The sequence below is a fragment of the Acanthochromis polyacanthus genome, chromosome 5 (assembly GCF_021347895.1).
Source record: "Acanthochromis polyacanthus isolate Apoly-LR-REF ecotype Palm Island chromosome 5, KAUST_Apoly_ChrSc, whole genome shotgun sequence".
Classification (NCBI taxonomy): domain Eukaryota; kingdom Metazoa; phylum Chordata; class Actinopteri; family Pomacentridae; genus Acanthochromis; species Acanthochromis polyacanthus.
In genome coordinates, this window is record NC_067117.1 from 3,414,683 (window position 1) to 3,433,761 (window position 19,079).

General features: G+C 38.3%; 2 protein-coding genes across 10 annotated transcripts in view; both read left to right on the forward strand.

Annotated features, from left to right (window-relative positions):
• The window catches only part of LOC127530242 (nuclear factor 7, brain-like), a 41,934-nt gene that overhangs the window by 8,364 nt on the left and 14,491 nt on the right, over positions 1-19,079 (forward strand). The window contains exons 1-3 of one of the 9 annotated variants that reach the window (XM_051948889.1): positions 3,277-4,568; positions 4,658-5,106; positions 12,644-14,499. In XM_051948889.1, the coding sequence (XP_051804849.1) occupies positions 4,675-5,106; positions 12,644-13,600 (1,389 nt within the window). In that variant the 5' untranslated portion in view covers positions 3,277-4,568; positions 4,658-4,674 and the 3' untranslated portion in view covers positions 13,601-14,499. Of the gene's footprint in view, positions 1-3,270; positions 4,569-4,657; positions 7,017-8,100; positions 8,341-8,429; positions 12,115-12,203; positions 14,500-19,079 lie in introns of those variants that run through there. The other 8 variants (XR_007942285.1, XR_007942284.1, XM_051948883.1 and 5 more) reach the window with 8 other exon arrangements.
• LOC127534253 (nuclear factor 7, brain-like) lies at positions 680-2,875 on the forward strand. The gene is made up of 2 exons (XM_051948894.1): positions 680-803; positions 893-2,875. The coding sequence occupies exon 2, from the start codon at positions 910-912 to the stop codon at positions 2,287-2,289; it is 1,380 nt and encodes a 459-aa protein (XP_051804854.1). The 5' UTR covers positions 680-803; positions 893-909; the 3' UTR covers positions 2,290-2,875.

A 19,079-nucleotide genomic window follows, 5' to 3' on the forward strand; every position in this document is an offset into this window, starting at 1 on the left:
CCTCAGAGATACACAAAACGAACTAAAATCTGATATTAAATGATGCAAAACAGTGATAATGAGTTTTAGACATCCACAAAGAGACCCACAACAATTCACATCAGTTGTTAAACAGCGCAAAAGAAGTAAAATCAGACAAGCAACAGCACAATAAGAAACAAAACATCCACAACAAGTCTTCTTGTTTTTAATAATGCACATAAAAGTGGAACACTAAAGGTTGTGTTCTTCACTGCAGAGTCCCTGAACTGACAGAAACTATTTTCCTTGACAAGTGGAGGTTAACTGTGTTTGTGGTTTTGTTGTATCAGGCAGAAGGAAGGTCAAAGTTTTCTTCAACAAACTGGAAAAATGGAATAAAACTCTTCTTCTGGTCGATGCTCCCTGAGATACAGACGAATTCTCCTCTGATGTGTTAATCTGAAAATTAGTGGAAAAAACATTCTGATCTCATGGATGAATGACAAACTCTGCTGTCCTACTTTTATTACAGACAGTGAACTAACCACAGACTGTCCTACTTTTATTCCAGACAGTGAACTTGAACATCAGCTGATGTTTCCTGTTGATGCATGATTCAGTTCTCTGAAATGAAACACACCCCAGAGTTACAGTTGAAGCAAGAGAAGTGCTGTGGCGAAGCTCCGCCCCTCAACTGGCTCATCTCACACAAACCAGGAAACAGTTTGTGATTCTTTCTCGGTAAAGAGAAACTCAGACGATCAGACGGAGCTTCAGTGTCCTCAGACTGAGTCCAGCTACAACACTGCTGCTTCCAGCTGCTGACACTCCAAACACTGAAGGTGAGTCTGAGCAGAAACACCACTCAGAGTCAAAGGAGCTTTCAGAGAACGCAGTGACTCACTGGACTCTGTGTCTGCTGTGTTTTCAGCTTCACTCACACAATAAATGGATTCCAGATCAGAGGAGGATCTCTGCTGTCCGGTCTGTCAGGACGTCTTCAAAGATCCTGTTCTTCTGTCATGTAGCCACAGCTTCTGTAGAGACTGTCTGAAGACCTGGTGGAGACAGAAACCAACACGCGACTGTCCAGTTTGTAAGACAAGATCTTCAAAAACAAATCCACCTTGTAACCTGGTTTTAAAGAATTTGTGTGAGTCCTTCCAGCAGCAGAGATCTTCAGAGTCTTTCTGCAGTTTACACTCTGAGAAACTCAAACTCTTCTGTCTGGATCATCATCAGCCAGTGTGTGTCGTCTGCAGTCATTCACAAAAACACTCCAACCACAGATTCAGACCCATTGATGAAGAAGCACGACAACAAAAGAAGGAACTTCAGGAAACTCTGAAGCCCTTAAAGGAGAAACTGAAGGTTTCTGAACAAGTTAAAGTGAAGTTTGATCAAACAGCAAAACACATTAAGGTCCAGGCCCGACACACAGAGAGGCAGATTAAGGAGCAGTTTGAGAAGCTTCACCAGTTTCTGATAAAGGAAGAGGAGGCCAGGATGGCTGCACTGAGGGAGGAAGAGGAGCAGAAGACTGGGATGATGAAGGAGAAGATGGAGGCTCTGAGCAGAGAGATAGCAGATCTTTCAGACACAGTCAGAGCCACAGAGGAGCAGCTGAGAGCTGAAGACGTCTCATTCCTGCTAAACTACAAGGCTGCAGTGGAAAGAGTCCAGCGCTGCCTCCTGCTGGAGGATCCACAGCTGCTCTCAGGAGCTCTCATAGACCAGGCCAAACATGTGGGCAACCTGAGCTTCAACATCTGGAACAACATGAAGGACATGGTCTCCTACACTCCTCTCATTCTGGACCCAAACACTGCACATCCAAACCTCCTCCTGTCTGAAGATCTGACCAGTGTGAGACGTGGAGATAAACAGCAGCTTCCTGATAATCCAGAGAGGTTTGATTATTTCATCTCTGTTCTGAGCTCTGAAGGCTTCAACTCAGGAACTCACAGCTGGGATGTTGAGGTTGGAGACAGTAAATGCTGGTCACTGGCTGTGATAGAAGAGTCTGTCAAGAGGAAGGGAATGATGCGGTCTGGATTTTGTGGAATAGGGCTCTTTGGAGATAAATGCTATACACGTTCACCACCATCTCCCTTCATTGTTCTCTCAGTGCAGAAGAAGCTCCAGAGGATCAGAGTGAATCTGGACTGTAACAGAGGAAAGCTGTCCTTCTCTGATCTTGACACTAAAACACTCATACACACCTTCAATCACACTTTCACTCAGAGGATGTTTCCGTACTTTGAGAATGGTGATAAAGTTCAGATTTTACCAGAGAAGGTCTCAGTGACAGTGGAACAGATCAGTTAGAGATCAACAGGATCAATAGATTCAGAACGTCTCTTTGTTGTTGTTTTTCTGGTTGTTGTTGTTGTTGGTTGCATTTTTGTCTTTTTATATTTCTTTTTTTACATTTTACCTTCAACCCATGAATATTTTCACATTCAAGTGGATTTTTTTGGATTTAGTTAACTTTTAATCAAATAATCAAGAAACTGTACTTTAGATTTTATAAAGTTTCCAATCAGTAAAAGGGATTCATGTTTAATTCAGTTAAAATGTTTTCTATTTAGGGCAGATGTTTTAACGTGTTTCTGTTCCACTTTTATGTAACACTGCTAATTGAAAAGCTGAATCTTTCTTTGACTGTCTTTAAGCCCCAAAGTTTATGTATTTTTGATGAATATTTTCATGATTGTGAGCTGTTGTTGAACAGGGTTTCTCTGTGTTGTCAGTTTATAGATCATATCCAATAATGATAAATATACATTATGACCATAAAAACAAAAGAAAAACAGATCCAAATTTTAAGTCATTTTGGTTCCAAAACTCTGTATTTTAACAAATGTTTCCACTGTTTGTAAATCAGCAGAAAAATAGAACTTTTTCCACAGATGTTTGCCGTTTAAAAATGTTTTTTGATTAAAGTTTGAAAAATGTTAGAAATAACTTTTTATTTGGATTCTACAAATTGACTCATTTGTTAAATTATAGATGATACATTTTACATATTAACGCAAAAAAAGACGGCAAATGTAAATAATGTGTACAATGATCTGTATTTCTATCAAAGTAACTTCTTGTTTGAAAATAGAATATTTTTCCCTGCATTTAAATCACCAAAGTTTTCTCTCTTTTTTAAAATAAATGTAAGTCAAGATTTCACCGAAAAGGGCTTATTAAATATTAAAGCATATCAAATGATTTTAACTGGTGTTCAACAGATTTTCTGTGTTTTGTTCATTTGTAGATAATAATGAGTAAAATTACAGAAAAAGTATTAATTTACATGTTGACTGTAAAGAAAAATCAAGACCAACCAAAGCCGTAAATAATAAAGTCTCTGTATTTTCATTGTTGATAATTATTTGTTCTTTAACAATGTCTGACTGTAAAATTACAGCATATTTTTTCCTGTAGATAAATCAGTGTCATATCAGAAGTCAGATTGTTATTCTGCAGTTAGAGATCAACAGGATCAATCATCCATCCATTCATTCAAAAAGAGATATGAAATAACCACAAAGATGCACAAAACAAGTCATATCATCCATAAACTGATGTAAAAGAACCACAAGGATGCATAGAACAAGCAAAATAAGAACAAAATTGATGAAAACTACCAAAATAAGACACAAACCAACCAAGAAGAGAAACAAAAGAAATAATAACATTCATCAACTGATGCAAAACAAACACAAAGAGACACAAAATAAGTAAAATGTGACAAAAATGGATGGAAAACAACCAAAATAAGATACAAAACCAGCATAAATATAGAAAATGACCTCAGAGATACACAAAACGAACTAAAATCTGATATTAAATGATGCAAAACAGTGATAATGAGTTTTAGACATCCACAAAGAGACCCACAACAATTCACATCAGTTGTTAAACAGCGCAAAAGAAGTAAAATCAGACAAGCAACAGCACAATAAGAAACAAAACATCCACAACAAGTCTTCTTGTTTTTAATAATGCACATAAAAGTGGAACACTAAAGGTTGTGTTCTTCACTGCAGAGTCCCTGAACTGACAGAAACTATTTTCCTTGACAAGTGGAGGTTAACTGTGTTTGTGGTTTTGTTGTATCAGGCAGAAGGAAGGTCAAAGTTTTCTTCAACAAACTGGAAAAATGGAATAAAACTCTTCTTCTGGTCGAAGTTCCCTGAGATACAGACGAATTCTCCTCTAATGTGTTAATCTGAAAATGAGTGAAAAAACATTCTAATCTCATGGATGAATGACAAACTCTGCTGTCCTACTTTTATTACAGACAGTGAACTAACCACAGACTGTCCTACTTTTATTCCAGACAGTGAACTTGAACATCAGCTGATGTTTCCTGTTGATGCATGATTCGGTTTCCTGGAATGAAACACACCCCAGAGTTACAGTCGAAGCAAGAGAAGTGCTGTGGCGAAGCTCCACCCCTCAACTGGCTCATCTCACACAAACCAGGAAACAGTTTGTGATTCTTTCTCGGTAAAGAGAAACTCAGACGATCAGACGGAGCTTCAGCGTCCTCAGACTGAGTCCAGCTACAACACTGCTGCTTCCAGCTGCTGACACTCCAAACACTGAAGGTGAGTCTGAGCAGAAACACCACTCAGAGTCAAAGGAGCTTTCAGAGAATGCAGTGACTCATTGGACTCTGTGTCTGCTGTGTTTTCAGCTTCACTCACACAATAAATGGCTTCCAGCTCAGAGGAGGATCTCTGCTGTCCGGTCTGTCAGGACGTCTTCACAGATCCTGTTCTTCTGTCATGTAGCCACAGCTTCTGTAGAGACTGTCTGAAGACCTGGTGGAGACAGAAACCAGCACACGACTGTCCAGTTTGTAAGAGAAGATCTTCAAGAGAAGATCCACCTTGTAACCTGGTTTTAAAGAATCTGTGTGAGTCCTTCCATCAGCAGAGATCTCAGAGATCTTCAGAGTCTCTCTGCAGTTTACACTCTGAGAAACTCAAACTCTTCTGTCTGGATCATCAGCAGCCAGTGTGTGTCGTCTGCAGAGATTCAGAAAAACACTTCAACCACAGATTCAGACCCATCGATGAAGCTGCACGACAACAAAAGAAGGAACTTCAGGAAACTCTGAAACCCTTAAAGGAGAAGCTGAAGGTTTCTGAACAAGTTAAAGTGAAGTTTGATCAAACAGCAGAACACATTAAGGTCCAGGCCCGACACACAGAGAGGCAGATTAAGGAGCAGTTTGAGAAGCTTCACCAGTTTCTGATAAAGGAAGAGGAGGCCAGGATGGCTGCACTGAGGGAGGAAGAGGAGCAGAAGACTGGGATGATGAAGGAGAAGATGGAGGCTCTGAGCAGAGAGATAGCAGATCTTTCAGACACAGTCAGAGCCACAGAGGAGCAGCTGAGAGCTGAAGACGTCTCATTCCTGCTAAACTGCAAGGCTGCAGTGGAAAGAGTCCAGCGCTGCCTCCTGCTGGAGGATCCACAGCTGCTCTCAGGAGCTCTCATAGACCAGGCCAAACATGTGGGCAACCTGAGCTTCAACATCTGGAACAACATGAAGGACATGGTCTCCTACACTCCTCTCATTCTGGACCCAAGCACTGCACATCCAGAAGTCATCCTGTCTGAAGATCTAACCAGTGTGAGACGAGGAGATAAACAGCAGCTTCCTGATAATCCAGAGAGGTTTGACGATTGCGTCTTTGTTCTGAGCTCTGAAGGCTTCAACTCAGGAACTCACAGCTGGAATGTTGAGGTTGGAGACAGTAAATGCTGGACACTTGGTGTGTTAGAAGAGTCTGTCCAGAGGAAAGGATGGATACAGTCTGGATTATGGAGAATATTGTTCAGTAATGGTCAATACTCAGCAGATTCACCACTAACTTTTTTCACTGATCTCTCAGTGCAGAAGAAACTCCAGAGGATCAGAGTGAATCTGGACTGTAACAGAGGAAAGCTGTCCTTCTCTGATCTTGATACTAAAACACTCATACACACCTTCAATCACACTTTCACTCAGAGGATGTTTCCGTATATTTTTCCTGGTGGTAAAGTTCAGATTTTACCAGAGAAGGTCTCAGTGACAGTGGAACAGATCAGTTAGAGATCAACAGGATCAATAGATTCAGAACGTCTCTTTGTTGTTGTTTTTCTGGTTGTTGTTGGTGGTTGCATTTTTGTCTTTTTATATTTCTTTCTTTACATTTTACCTTCAAACCATGAATATTTTCACATTCAAGTGGATTTTTTTGGCTTTAGTTAACTTTTAATCAAATAATCAAGAAACTGTACTTTAGATTTTATAAAGTTTCCAATCAGTAAAAGGGATTCATGTTTAATTCAGTTAAAATGTTTTCTATTTAGGGCAGATGTTTTAACGTGGTTTCTGTTCCACTTTTATGTAACACTGCTAATTGAAAAGCTGAATCTTTCTTTGACTGTCTTTAAGTCCCAAAGTTTATGTATTTTTGATGAATATTTTCATGATTGTGAGCTGTTGTTGAACAGGGTTTCTCTGTGTTGTCAGTTTATAGATCATATCCAATAATGATAAATATACATTATGACCATAAAAACAAAAGAAAAACAGATCCAAATTTTAAGTCATTTTGGTTTCAAAACTCTGTATTTTAACAAATGTTTCCACTGTTTGTAAATCAGCAGAAAAATAGAACTTTTTCCACAGATGTTTGCTGTTTAAAAATGTTTTTGGATTAAAGATTGAAAAATGTTAGAAATAAGTTTTTATTTGGATTCTACAAATTGACTCATTTGTTAAATTATAGATGATACATTTTACATATTAACGCTAAAAAGACGACAAATGTAAATAATGTGTACAATGATCTGTATTTCTATCAAAGTAACTTCTTGTTTGAAAATAGAATATTTTTCACTGCACTTAACTCACCAACGTTTTCTCTCTTTTTTTAAAATAAATGTAAGTCAAGATTTCACCGAAAAGGGCTGATTAAATATTAAAGCATATCAAATGATTTTAACTGGTGTTCAACAGATTTTCTGTGTTTTGTTCATTTGTAGATAATAATGAGTAAAATTACAGAAAAGGTATTAATTTACATGTTGACTGTAAAGAAAATAAAGACCAACCAAAGCCGTAAATAATAAAGTCTCTGTATTTTCATTGTTGATAATTATTTGTTCTTTAACAATGTCTGACTGTAAAATTACAGCATATTTTTTCCTGTAGATAAATCAGTGTAATATCAGAAGTCAGATTGTTATTCTGCAGTTAGAGATCAACAGGATCAATCATCCATCCATTCATTCAAAAAGAGATATGAAATAACCACAAAGATGCACAAAACAAGTCATATCATCCATAAACTGATGTAAAAGAACCACAAGGATGCATAGAACAAGCAAAATAAGACCAAAATTGATGAAAACTACCAAAATAAGACACAAACCAACCAAAAAGAGAAACAAAACAAATAATATCATTCATCAACTGATGCAAAACAAACACAAAGAGACACAAAATAAGTAAAATGTGACAAAAATGGATGGAAAACAACCAAAATAAGATACAAAACAACCATAAAGATAGAAAATGACCTCAGAGATACACAAAACGAACTAAAATCTGATATTAAATGATGCAAAACAGTGATAATGAGTTTTAGACATCCACAAAGAGACCCACAACAATTCACATCAGTTGTTAAACAGCGCAAAAGAAGTAAAATCAGACAAGCAACAGCACAATAAGAAACAAAACATCCACAATAAGTCTTCTTGTTTTTAATAATGCACATCAAAGTGGAACACTAAAGGTTGTGTTCTTCACTGCAGAGTCCCTGAACTGACAGAAACTATTTTCCTTGACAAGTGGAGGTTAACTGTGTTTGTGGTTTTGTTGTATCAGGCAGAAGGAAGGTCAAAGTTTTCTTCAACAAACTGGAAAAATGGAATAAAACTCTTCTTCTGGTCGATGCTCCCTGAGATACAGACGAATTCTCCTCTGATGTGTTAATCTGAAAATTAGTGGAAAAAACATTCTGATCTCATGGATGAATGACAAACTCTGCTGTCCTACTTTTATTACAGACAGTGAACTAACCACAGACTGTCCTACTTTTATTCCAGACAGTGAACTTGAACATCAGCTGATGTTTCCTGTTGATGCATGATTCAGTTCTCTGAAATGAAACACACCCCAGAGTTACAGTTGAAGCAAGAGAAGTGCTGTGGCGAAGCTCCACCCCTCAACTGGCTCATCTCACACAAACCAGGAAACAGTTTGTGATTCTTTCTCGGTAAAGAGAAACTCAGACGATCAGACGGAGCTTCAGTGTCCTCAGACTGAGTCCAGCTACAACACTGCTGCTTCCAGCTGCTGACACTCCAAACACTGAAGGTGAGTCTGAGCAGAAACACCACTCAGAGTCAAAGGAGCTTTCAGAGAACGCAGTGACTCACTGGACTCTGTGTCTGCTGTGTTTTCAGCTTCACTCACACAATAAATGGATTCCAGATCAGAGGAGGATCTCTGCTGTCCGGTCTGTCAGGACGTCTTCAAAGATCCTGTTCTTCTGTCATGTAGCCACAGCTTCTGTAGAGACTGTCTGAAGACCTGGTGGAGACAGAAACCAACACGCGACTGTCCAGTTTGTAAGACAAGATCTTCAAAAACAAATCCACCTTGTAACCTGGTTTTAAAGAATTTGTGTGAGTCCTTCCAGCAGCAGAGATCTCAGAGATCTTCAGAGTCTTTCTGCAGTTTACACTCTGAGAAACTCAAACTCTTCTGTCTGGATCATCAGCAGCCAGTGTGTGTCGTCTGCAGTCATTCACAAAAACACTCCAACCACAGATTCAGACCCATTGATGAAGAAGCACGACAACAAAAGAAGGAACTTCAGGAAACTCTGAAGCCCTTAAAGGAGAAACTGAAGGTTTCTGAACAAGTTAAAGTGAAGTTTGATCAAACAGCAAAACACATTAAGGTCCAGGCCCGACACACAGAGAGGCAGATTAAGGAGCAGTTTGAGAAGCTTCACCAGTTTCTGATAAAGGAAGAGGAGGCCAGGATGGCTGCACTGAGGGAGGAAGAGGAGCAGAAGACTGGGATGATGAAGGAGAAGATGGAGGCTCTGAGCAGAGAGATAGCAGATCTTTCAGACACAGTCAGAGCCACAGAGGAGCAGCTGAGAGCTGAAGACGTCTCATTCCTGCTAAACTACAAGGCTGCAGTGGAAAGAGTCCAGCGCTGCCTCCTGCTGGAGGATCCACAGCTGCTCTCAGGAGCTCTCATAGACCAGGCCAAACATGTGGGCAACCTGAGCTTCAACATCTGGAACAACATGAAGGACATGGTCTCCTACACTCCTCTCATTCTGGACCCAAACACTGCACATCCAAACCTCCTCCTGTCTGAAGATCTGACCAGTGTGAGACGTGGAGATAAACAGCAGCTTCCTGATAATCCAGAGAGGTTTGATTATTTCATCTCTGTTCTGAGCTCTGAAGGCTTCAACTCAGGAACTCACAGCTGGGATGTTGAGGTTGGAGACAGTAAATGCTGGTCACTGGCTGTGATAGAAGAGTCTGTCAAGAGGAAGGGAATGATGCGGTCTGGATTTTGTGGAATAGGGCTCTTTGGAGATAAATGCTATACACGTTCACCACCATCTCCCTTCATTGTTCTCTCAGTGCAGAAGAAACTCCAGAGGATCAGAGTGAATCTGGACTGTAACAGAGGAAAGCTGTCCTTCTCTGATCTTGACACTAAAACACTCATACACACCTTCAATCACACTTTCACTCAGAGGATGTTTCCGTACTTTGAGAATGGTGATAAAGTTCAGATTTTACCAGAGAAGGTCTCAGTGACAGTGGAACAGATCAGTTAGAGATCAACAGGATCAATAGATTCAGAACGTCTCTTTGTTGTTGTTTTTCTGGTTGTTGTTGGTGGTGGTTGCATTTTTGTCTTTTTATATTTCTTTTTTACATTTTACCTTCAAACCATGAATATTTTCACACTCAAGTGGATTTTTTTGGCTTTAGTTAACTTTTAATCAAATAATCAAGAAACTGTACTTTAGATTTTATAAAGTTTCCAATCAGTAAAAGGGATTCATGTTTAATTCAGTTAAAATGTTTTCTATTTAGGGTAGATGTTTTAATGTGTTTCTGTTCCACTTTTATGTAACACTGCTAATTGAAAAGCTGAATCTTTCTTTGACTGTCTTTAAGCCCCAAAGTTTATGTATTTTTGATGAATATTTTCATGATTGTGAGCTGTTGTTGAACAGGGTTTCTCTGTGTTGTCAGTTTATAGATCATATCCAATAATGATCAATATACATTATGACCATAAAAACAAAAGAAAAACAGATCCAAATTTTAAGTCATTTTGGTTTCAAAACTCTGTATTTTAACAAATGTTTCCACTGTTTGTAAATCAGCAGAAAAATAGAACTTTTTCCACAGATGTTTGCTGTTTAAAAATGTTTTTGGATTAAAGATTGAAAAATGTTAGAAATAAGTTTTTATTTGGATTCTACAAATTGACTCATTTGTTAAATTATAGATGATACATTTTACATATTAACGCTAAAAAGACGACAAATGTAAATAATGTGTACAATGATCTGTATTTCTATCAAAGTAACTTCTTGTTTGAAAATAGAATATTTTTCACTGCACTTAACTCACCAACGTTTTCTCTCTTTTTTTAAAATAAATGTAAGTCAAGATTTCACCGAAAAGGGCTGATTAAATATTAAAGCATATCAAATGATTTTAACTGGTGTTCAACAGATTTTCTGTGTTTTGTTCATTTGTAGATAATAATGAGTAAAATTACAGAAAAGGTATTAATTTACATGTTGACTGTAAAGAAAAATAAAGACCAACCAAAGCCGTAAATAATAAAGTCTCTGTATTTTCATTGTTGATAATTATTTGTTCTTTAACAATGTCTGACTGTAAAATTACAGCATATTTTTTCCTGTAGATAAATCAGTGTAATATCAGAAGTCAGATTGTTATTCTGCAGTTAGAGATCAACAGGATCAATCATCCATCCATTCATTCAAAAAGAGATATGAAATAACCACAAAGATGCACAAAACAAGTCATATCATCCATCAACTGATGTAAAAGAACCACAAGGATGCATAGAACAAGCAAAATAAGACCAAAATTGATGGAAAAAACCAAAATAAGACACAAACCAACCAAGAAGAGAAACAAAACAAATAATATCATTCATCAACTGATGCAAAACAAACACAAAGAGACACAAAATAAGTAAAATGTGACAAAAATGGATGGAAAACAACCAAAATAAGATACAAAACCAGCATAAATATAGAAAATGACCTCAGAGATACACAAAACGAACTAAAATATGATATTAAATGATGCAAAACAGTGATAATGAGTATTAGACATCCACAAAGAGACCCACAACAATTCACATCAGTTGTTAAACAGCGCAAAAGAAGTAAAATCAGACAAGCAACAGCACAATAAGAAACAAAACATCCACAATAAGTCTTCTTGTTTTTAATAATGCACATCAAAGTGGAACACTAAAGGTTGTGTTCTTCACTGCAGAGTCCCTGAACTGACAGAAACTATTTTCCTTGACAAGTGGAGGTTAACTGTGTTTGTGGTTTTGTTGTATCAGGCAGAAGGAAGGTCAAAGTTTTATTCAACAAACTGGAAAAATGGAATAAAACTCTTCTTCTGGTCGAAGCTCCCTGAGATACAGACGAATTCTCCTCTGATGTGTTAATCTGAAAATGAGTTAAAAAAACATTCTAATCTCATGGATGAATGACAAACTCTGCTGTCCTACTTTTATTCCAGACAGTGAACTAACCACAGACTGTCCTACTTTTATTACAGACAGTGAACTTGAACATCAGCTGACGTTTCCTGTTGATGCATGATTCAGTTCTCTGAAATGAAACACACCCCAGAGTTACAGTTGAAGCAAGAGAAGTGCTGTGGCGAAGCTCCACCCCTCAACTGGCTCATCTCACACAAACCAGGAAACAGTTTGTGATTCTTTCTCGGTAAAGAGAAACTCAGACGATCAGACGGAGCTTCAGTGTCCTCAGACTGAGTCCAGCTACAACACTGCTGCTTCCAGCTGCTGACACTCCAAACACTGAAGGTGAGTCTGAGCAGAAACACCACTCAGAGTCAAAGGAGCTTTCAGAGAATGCAGTGACTCACTGGACTCTGTGTCTGCTGTGTTTTCAGATTCACTCACACAATAAATGGCTTCCAGCTCAGAGGAGGATCTCTGCTGTCCGGTCTGTCAGGACGTCTTCACAGATCCTGTTCTTCTGTCATGTAGCCACAGCTTCTGTAGAGACTGTCTGAAGACCTGGTGGAGACAGAAACCAACACACGACTGTCCAGTTTGTAAGAGAAGATCTTCAAGAGAAGAACCACCTTGTAACCTGGTTTTAAAGAATCTGTGTGAGAACTTCCAGCAGCAGAGATCTTCAGAGTTTCTCTGCTGTTTACACTCTGAGAAACTCAAGTTCTTCTGTCTGGATCATCATCAGCCAGTGTATGTCGTCTGCAGAGATTCACAAAAACACTCCAACCACAGATTCAGACCCATCAATAAAGCTGCACAAGAACACAGGGAGAAACTTCAGGAAACTCTGAAGCCCTTAAAGAAGAAGCTGAAGGTTTCTGAACAAGTTAAAGTGGAGTTTGATCAAACAGCAGAACACATTAAGGTCCAGGCCCGACACACAGAGAGGCAGATTAAGGAGCAGTTTCAGAAGCTTCACCAGTTTCTGATAAAGGAAGAGGAGGCCAGGATGGCTGCACTGAGGGAGGAAGAGGAGCAGAAGACTGGGATGATGAAGGAGAAGATGGAGGCTCTGAGCAGAGAGATAGCAGATCTTTCAGACACAGTCAGAGCCACAGAGGAGCAGCTGAGAGCTGAAGACGTCTCATTCCTGCTAAACTACAAGGCTGCAGTGGAAAGAGTCCAGCGCTGCCTCCTGCTGGAGGATCCACAGCTGCTCTCAGGAGCTCTCATAGACCAGGCCAAACATGTGGGCAACCTGAGCTTCAACATCTGGAACAACATGAAGGACATGGTCTCCTACACTCCTCTCATTCTGGACCCAAACACTGCACATCCAAAACTCATCCTGTCTGAAGATCTGACCAGTGTGAGACGAGGAGATAAACAGCAGCTTCCTGATAATCCAGAGAGGTTTGACATTCACATCTCTGTTCTGAGCTCTGAAGGCTTCAACTCAGGAACTCACAGCTGGAATGTTGAGGTTGGAGACAGTAAACGCTGGACACTTGGTGTGTTAGAAGAGTCTGTCCAGAGGAAGGGAAGGATACGGTCTGGATTTTGGGCAATAAGCTTCCTTGAAGATAAATACTATTCATGGTCTCCATTATCTCCCTCCACTGTTCTCTCAGTGCAGAAGAAGCTCCAGAGGATCAGAGTGAATCTGGACTGTAACAGAGGAAAGCTGTCCTTCTCTGATCTTGATACTAAAACACTCATACACACCTTCAATCACACTTTCACCCAGAAGATGATTCTGATCATGAACAGTGATGGTAAACTAAAGATTCTACCAGAGAAGGTCTCAGTGACAGTGGAACAGATCAGTTAGAGATCAACAGGATCAATAGATTCAGAACGTCTCTTTGTTGTTGTTTTTCTGGTTGTTGTTGGTGGTTGCATTTTTGTCTTTTTATATTTCTTTTTTTACATTTTACCTTCAAACCATGAATATTTTCACATTCAAGTGGATTTTTTTGGATTTAGTTAACTTTTAATCAAATAATCAAGAAACTGTACTTTAGATTTTATAAAGTTTCCAATCAGTAAAAGGGATTCATGTTTAATTCAGTTAAAATGTTTTCTATTTAGGGCAGATGTTTTAACGTGGTTTCTGTTCCACTTTTATGTAACACTGCTAATTAAAAAGCTGAATCTTTCTTTGACTGTCTTTAAGTCCCAAAGTTTATGTATTTTTGATGAATATTTTGCATGATTGTGAGCTGTTGTTGAACAGGGTTTCTCTGTGTTGTCAGTTTATAGATCATATCCAATAATGATAAATATACATTATGACCATAAAAACAAAAGAAAAACAGATCCAAATTTTAAGTCATTTTGGTTCCAAAACTCTGTATTTTAACAAATGTTTCCACTGTTTGTAAATCAGCAGAAAAATAGAACTTTTTCCACAGATGTTTGCCGTTTAAAAATGTTTTTGGATTAAAGATTGAAAAATGTTAGAAATAGCTTTTTTATTCGGATTCTACAAATTGACTCATTTGTTAAATTATAGATGATACATTTTACATATTAACGCAAAAAAGACGGCAAATGTAAATAATGTGTACAATGATCTGTATTTCTATCAAAGTAACTTCTTGTTTGAAAATAGAATATTTTTCACTGCACTTAACTCACCAACGTTTTCTCTCTTTTTTAAAATAAATGTAAGTCAAGATTTCACCGAAAAGGGCTGATTAAATATTAAAGCATATCAAATGATTTTAACTGGTGTTCAACAGATTTTCTGTGTTTTGTTCATTTGTAGATAATAATGAGTAAAATTACAGAAAAGGTATTAATTTACATGTTGACTGTAAAGAAAAATCAAGACCAACCAAAGCCGTAAATAATAAAGTCTCTGTATTTTCATTGTTGATAATTATTTGTTCTTTAACAATGTCTGACTGTAAAATTTTAACCTTCATTGTAACAGCATGAATATTTTCAGATTCAGGTGAAACTTTTTCAGATTTAGTTCATTTTTAATATAAAACATAAAAACAAGAAACTGTACTTTAAATGCTATAAAGTTTCCAATCAATAAAAGTAATTCATGTTTAATTATATTTATGACAAGGTATTCATATTTAAATTTGGCTTTATTGAGAATGTTGTTTCAGTTGATGTGTTTTCTGCTTAAGGTGGACATCTGGGTTTTAAGGTGGATGTCTGGGTTTTAAGATGTGTTTGTGTTCAGGTTTTATGTGACGCTGCAGATTGAAGAGCTGAAAAACAACAAAGAATGTGTCTAAACTTCAAAGCACCGAACTGGAATGAGAACAGGCTCTTACGGTGTTTCCTGAAGAAAGGAGTGAAGGACAGAAAGGTGAATTTGTGTTCAAAATAAGGCTGACAGCTGAATGTGAATAAATCCTTTGTGAAACATCAAGAGCTTCACCATTTTCTGGCTGGGGTGTGCTACATAGATGACCAAAATATGGAGCAGGTGGGAGGAATTGAAAAATGTTTGTTGGGACCTATTGTTGTTATTTTAGAGGACATTCTGAACTATGATGTTTTAATGACATTTAGACGACAAACTAAACTATGACTTTATTTATGATATTTTGAACGACATACTAAACTATGACTTTATTTATGATATTTTGAACGACATACTAAACTATGACTTTATTTATGATAATTTGAACAGCATACTAAACTATGACTTTATTTCTGATATTTTGGACGACATACTAAACTATGACTTTATTTATGATAATTTGAACGACATACTAAACTATGACTTTATTTCCGATATTTTGAACGACATACTAAACTATGACTTTATTTATGATAATTTGGACGACATACTAAACTATGACTTTATTTATGATAATTTGAACAGCATACTAAACTATGACTTTATTTCTGATATTTTGGACGACATACTAAACTATGACTTTATTTATGATAATTTGAACAGCATACTAAACTATGACTTTATTTCTGATATTTTGGACGACATACTAAACTATGTGTTACGGGCTCAGCTCGGCCCTTAGTTAGTAACGCTGCCTCTCGTGCTTCTCTGCTTATTTTGTATGCAAATATGCTGCTTGAGACTCGTGTGTGGTGATTGGAGACGCTGTGGACCCCGTGAAATGTTGTGGCTCCTCCCTCCGGTCCTGGTTGGTTCCTGAGTTCCCGCCTTGGTTCAGTCCTGTGGATTGGCTTCTCCACCTGTGCCCTCAGCCAATCATCTGTGGCCACCTGGTTCTGGCGCCCCGTTAAATATGAACTGTTTCCAGCTGCTCGCCGGCTGGGCTCATTTGGCCCAGTCCCTCGTTGTGTTGTGTCTCTTCATTTTGGTTCTGTCACCTTGGCTAGCCTTGTTATTTTGTGACTTGTATTTAGTTGAGACACTTGTTATGTTTAGTTTTCTTTAGCCTTTGTTGTTTCCGTTAAAGAAGCTAAACTTTAGTTAAACCAGTTGACTTAGTTAAATCCTTATTTTTGTTATCTAATTAGTTACTTTTATTGTTTGTTAAACATCATTTGTATCATTTGTATTTACCCTTTGGGACACCTTTTGTTGTATAACTTACTTCATTGATTATTAAATTCACAATTTTAGTTTTCCATTTTACATCTTGGTTTTTCTTGTATTATTTCCTGCCCCATACCCCTTAGCGCCACCAGCAGGACGTAATACTATGACTTTATTTCTGATATTTTGGACGACATACTAAACTATGACTTATTTGTCGCATTCTGTAAGACATACAAACCTATGACATTTTTGTGACATTTTGGATGACATACTAAACCATCATGTTGTTGTGACATTTTGGACGACATATCTGACGGTAAAATTGTATCCAAACACACCATCACTGTGTTTTAGGAGGAGCTGTGCTGAGGGAGACGTGGACCTTGGCGTGGCAAACTGTACGAATTACTTTCCTATGGAAGGTGTTTGAAGCCATCCCCTGTGCAGCGGTTCTCGGTGTGAGGAAGGTTGGGCAAAACTAATCAACTTCACTGCCGTGGGAATCCGTGGCGATGTGATGGGATGGGTGTCTGAACTTATTATAAATATAGGGGTTCCACACACGGGAGGGTTCTCCTGCCCGGCTGACCACGTTTGGGGCCATGGCCTTAGGGTCTATTTGTATCTCCCCCATGGGTGGTGTGGGGCGTGCTATTTAGCTAAACTACAGCCTGCAGCTCTTGTGATTCCCAAGTCAGGTGTTACCGTCATTCGTCGTGCAACGTCAAGACGAAGGAAACGTTCTGACGCTTCCACAACTAGATCTCCACCACTCGTCTCAGATATAAGAGTCTTCTTTAGGACGCTTTCTCCCCATGTACGGAACAGCAGATTTAGGAAACAGGATGAACGATATGCACTGGGAACTTGAGGAGCTCACACAAACAGTTCTTAAATTAGCAAATCAACTTAAAAACGATCCAGAAAAGAAAGCTATGCGAGCACACCTATTCTCATAATAATGCTGTTACTCTTCATATTCACTTGTTGCATCATTCCATTTTTCAGAACACTCATGACTAAGACAATAAGCAGAACTGTGTCCGAGGTAATGTTGAGCGATGAATTCAGAGCACTCATGGCAGAAAATCCACTTGAAGAAGAAGAGGAGCTAGTGCCTGTATCCTCTATGGTGTAAAATCTTTTGTGTTGGCCTAAGGTTAGCTTAGGCCAAAAGGGGGAATTGTGGGAAATGGTGTGTTTTATGATTTGCTAAGAGTGCATATTAAAGAGTTATATTGGTTCTGAGGAATAGGAAAGTCAAGAGCATCATTACCATGGTGTGACTGTAATGAAACAAAGAGAAGTCCAGAATCGATAAGAAGGAGCTTATGCTTTATTTGACTTATTACTCATGTGATTGAATGCAAGCATGATCAAGACATAAGGTGATTGATAATCAAAATACAGACAGTTTTTGATAATAAAAGTACAGACAGTTTTTGACGTAAGCCGTAATCAGTAAAGAACATTGAGCTTGTTGTGTGTGCAGTCTCTGATCTTGCTTTGCAGCGGTGAAGTCATTCCTATGTGAGCGATAATGACAAAACATCTGCATTGAAAGAGGAGAGCGGACCAACGCAGCACTGGAGGGAGCGGCCAGCAACATGACCTGGATAGCTATACGCACTGTTGGAGTATAAGAAGACTGGGCCAGGTACGGTTAGCGGTCTGATTCCATCCGAACTGACCGAACACTTGTTGTTGGTTAGGGACAGAGGATTCAGGCCCAGAGCTCTGTATCGCGCATTCAATGTTGCTGTAATAAATACTTTTGATTTTAAGAAGAAGTCTCCTGACGACTCCATCAAAAGAACTGGGCGGAAATAAAATAAAAACATGCCATATAAAGAAAAAATGTAAAGTAGGCCATGAAAAACACTGCAGAGCAGTTTTCTTTGAAAAAAATATCGTCATGAATTTTGTCCAAAAAAACGCCATAGTATAGTATATCGAAAAAAATGCCATTTTTTCAACATGTCTTAAAAACATGCCATATGATGAAATAATGTAAAGTAGGCCATGAAAAACACTATAGAGCACTTTTCTTTGAAAAAAAACATCATGAATTTTGTCCAAAAATTATGCCGTAGTATAGTATGTCGAAAAAAATGCCATTTTTTCAACATGTCATAAAAACAAACCATGTGGGGTTCCCGTATAGCTCAACAAGCTAAGCGAGCAACCCATGTTCAGGGGCTGGTCTCCAACACGGCGGCCCGGGTTTGATTCCTGCTCACGGCCCTGTGCTGCATGTCTTCCCCCTACTCCACTTCCCCATTTTCTGTCTGTCTTCACTACGACTATCAAAAAATAAAAGCATGAACAAAATACTTTTAAAAAACATGCCATATGATGAATTATTGTGAAGTAGGCCATGAAAAACACTATAGAGCACATATCTTTGAAAAAAACTCATGATGAATTTTGTCCAAAAAAAACACCAGAGTATAATATGTCGAAAAAAATGCCATGTTTTCAACATGTCATAAAAACAAGCCATGTGAGGATCCTGTATAGCTCAACAGGCTAAGCGAGCAACCCATGTTCAGGGGCTGGTCTCCAACACAGCAGCCCGGGTTCGATTCCTGCTCACGGCCCTTTGCTGCATGTCTTCCCCCCTACTCCATTTCCATGTTTCCTGTCTGTTTTCACTGTGACAATCAAAAAATAAAAACAAAATATTAAAAAAAAACATGCCATGTGATGAATTACTGTAAAATAGGCCATGAAAAACACTATAGAGCACATTTCTTTGAAAAAAAATCATGATGAATTTTGTTCCAAAAAAAACCACGTCGAAAAAAATGCC